The sequence below is a fragment of the Seriola lalandi genome, unplaced genomic scaffold (genome assembly GCF_002814215.2).
Source record: "Seriola lalandi dorsalis isolate HSWRI2012SDOR001 ecotype SW California unplaced genomic scaffold, Sedor1 jcf7180002003090, whole genome shotgun sequence".
NCBI classification, from domain to species: Eukaryota; Metazoa; Chordata; class Actinopteri; order Carangiformes; family Carangidae; genus Seriola; species Seriola lalandi.
This window is the reverse complement of record NW_019473746.1, coordinates 1-1,894: the sequence shown is the minus strand read 5'-3', so window position 1 is coordinate 1,894 and position 1,894 is coordinate 1. Positions and strand designations below refer to the sequence as shown.

The 1,894-nt window shown below is 44.6% G+C and overlaps 1 protein-coding gene across 1 annotated transcript; it reads left to right on the top strand.

Annotated features, from left to right (window-relative positions):
* The first annotated feature begins 6 nt into the window (after window positions 1-6).
* On the top strand, window positions 7-1,731 carry LOC111666715 (disks large homolog 5-like). The gene is made up of 5 exons (XM_023422151.2): window positions 7-35; window positions 601-791; window positions 875-1,018; window positions 1,227-1,354; window positions 1,582-1,731. Coding segments are annotated over exons 1-5 (579 nt in total). The 5' UTR covers window positions 7-33; the 3' UTR covers window positions 1,696-1,731.
* Window positions 1,732-1,894: the final 163 nt, after the last annotated feature.

The following is a 1,894-nucleotide window of genomic DNA, read 5'->3' as shown; positions in this document are numbered from 1 at the left end:
CAGATCCAGAGGGGGCAGATCCCCAGCAAGTACATGTGGGTGGTGAATGCAATGCATGCTTACATACACATACTGTACATTTTTGAGCTAGTGGACAGTTTGTAACAGCTGAGACAACAATCCGTTCCATACTGCTACGATGCAGGAATCCTATCTAATGTCACTCCTCTTCTTCCATACATCCTGGACTGTGCTTTTTCACTTATTTGCAAGGCACCGCTGTCTTATTGTGCATCCCTGTAGACATGCACTGATGTTGCAGTTTCTGGCTAATACAGTGATTCTGACTTAGTTTCTGTACTTATACTGGGCAAAAGCCAGTAACAATGAATTCTAAAGAAATGCTAAAGTCAGAAATTTTGTTACTGAAATCCTAGAGTGGAGTCTTTAATAAAGATTTACATTTTGTCCAATCAACTGTGACTCTCTACATGCCCAACCAAAACCTTTGCCCTAACCTTAGTGCAACAAATTGTCTCTTAACATCCCTCATGTGAAACTGTCGATGATTTTAAACTCACCGATGCACTCGCAGCCTTTTTTTTTCCTGTGCGGATGCTCTTCACTTAAATCTGTGTTTTGTGTGAATGTGCGGCGTAGGATGGACCAAGAGTTCTACCGCAGACACAGTGTGACAGAAATGAAGGAAGACTCCAGCAAGACTCTCTCTGCAGCGGCCCGCAGATCCTTCTTCAGAAGGAAACAGAAACACAAACGCAGCAGCTCCAAAGACAGCAAAGAGATGGTGGCTCTGGACGCCATCAGCACAGACTCCATCCCTTTCCTTGATGGTGAGAAGAAAGGGTTATATGTGTTGGAATGAAAATCCTTGCTGAAAAGGATATTTGGCTGACCTGTGTGCTCTTTGTGTCAGACTGCGTGAGCTTGGCGTACCAGCGGGTCCAGAAGGTGGAGTGCACCTCTCCCCGACCGGTACTCATCCTCGGGCCGCTCACTGACCCAGTCAAGGAGATGCTCGTGAAAGAGTCTCCTGGGAAGTTCTGCAGATGTGTACTGGGTGAGTCCAGATGTTTGTCTGACCTACAAATCAGGGGAAGGAATCTTTTATCTACGTTCTTAATAGCTGTTGTGCGAAAATAAGACTCTAGGGTTGAAGAAATGGCTGGGTTTTAGTTCCATCAAATGATCCGTTTACTCCCTTGAGGAATATCCATGCATTGTCCCATTGCTAATTTTCTTTACTCTTTCATTCTGTCTGTCTGCAGAGGTGATGAAGGCATCCCAGCAAGCCATCGAGCGGGGCGTCAAGGACTGCCTCTTCATCGACTACAAGCGCAGGAGTGGCCATTTTGATGTGACCACGGTTGCTTCTATAAAGGAAATAACAGATAAGGTATTAGCCAGTGCTTCTCTTTCTCATCAGAGTTTATCAGGAACTATAAAATGGCTTCTGTTTGTCTTTAATCTCTGCCTTTGGTGAAGATAAGTTATCACTATCGCAGCACTTGGATATCGATGAATGAAAAGCAAGATTCCTGTCGTGAAGCAGTAAGAAACGGTGCATTGAATTAGTTCATCTGTTTAAGTCATGTTTTGTTTTGTTGTTTTTTTTGGATACAGGGCTGTCACTGTTTGCTCGACATCGCCCCGCACGCCATCGAAAGGCTCCACAGCGTTCACATTTATCCAATTGTTGTCTTCGTCCGCTACAAAAATGCCAAGCAGATCAAGTAAGTTGCAACATAAATCAGGGAAAAGATCTCTTTTCTTTGGAACACACACACAGACACACACACACACACACACAGACACACACAAAAAGGTGGCGTGGTGCACAATGCTTGACAAATAAAGTCTGGAGTCCTGTGCTAAGACCAGAAGTATGAGGATAGAGATATCTTGGAACAGTAGCACCCCTCCCGTGTGTGTGTGT

Excerpts from the sequence above, each read along its gene's own strand:
- LOC111666715 (XM_023422151.2), top strand. Across the intron at positions 1,019-1,226 it reads GTTCTGCAGATGTGTACTGG|AGGTGATGAAGGCATCCCAG; the intron begins GTGAGTCCAGAT and ends GTCTGTCTGCAG. Across the intron at positions 1,355-1,581 it reads TAAAGGAAATAACAGATAAG|GGCTGTCACTGTTTGCTCGA; the intron begins GTATTAGCCAGT and ends TTTTGGATACAG.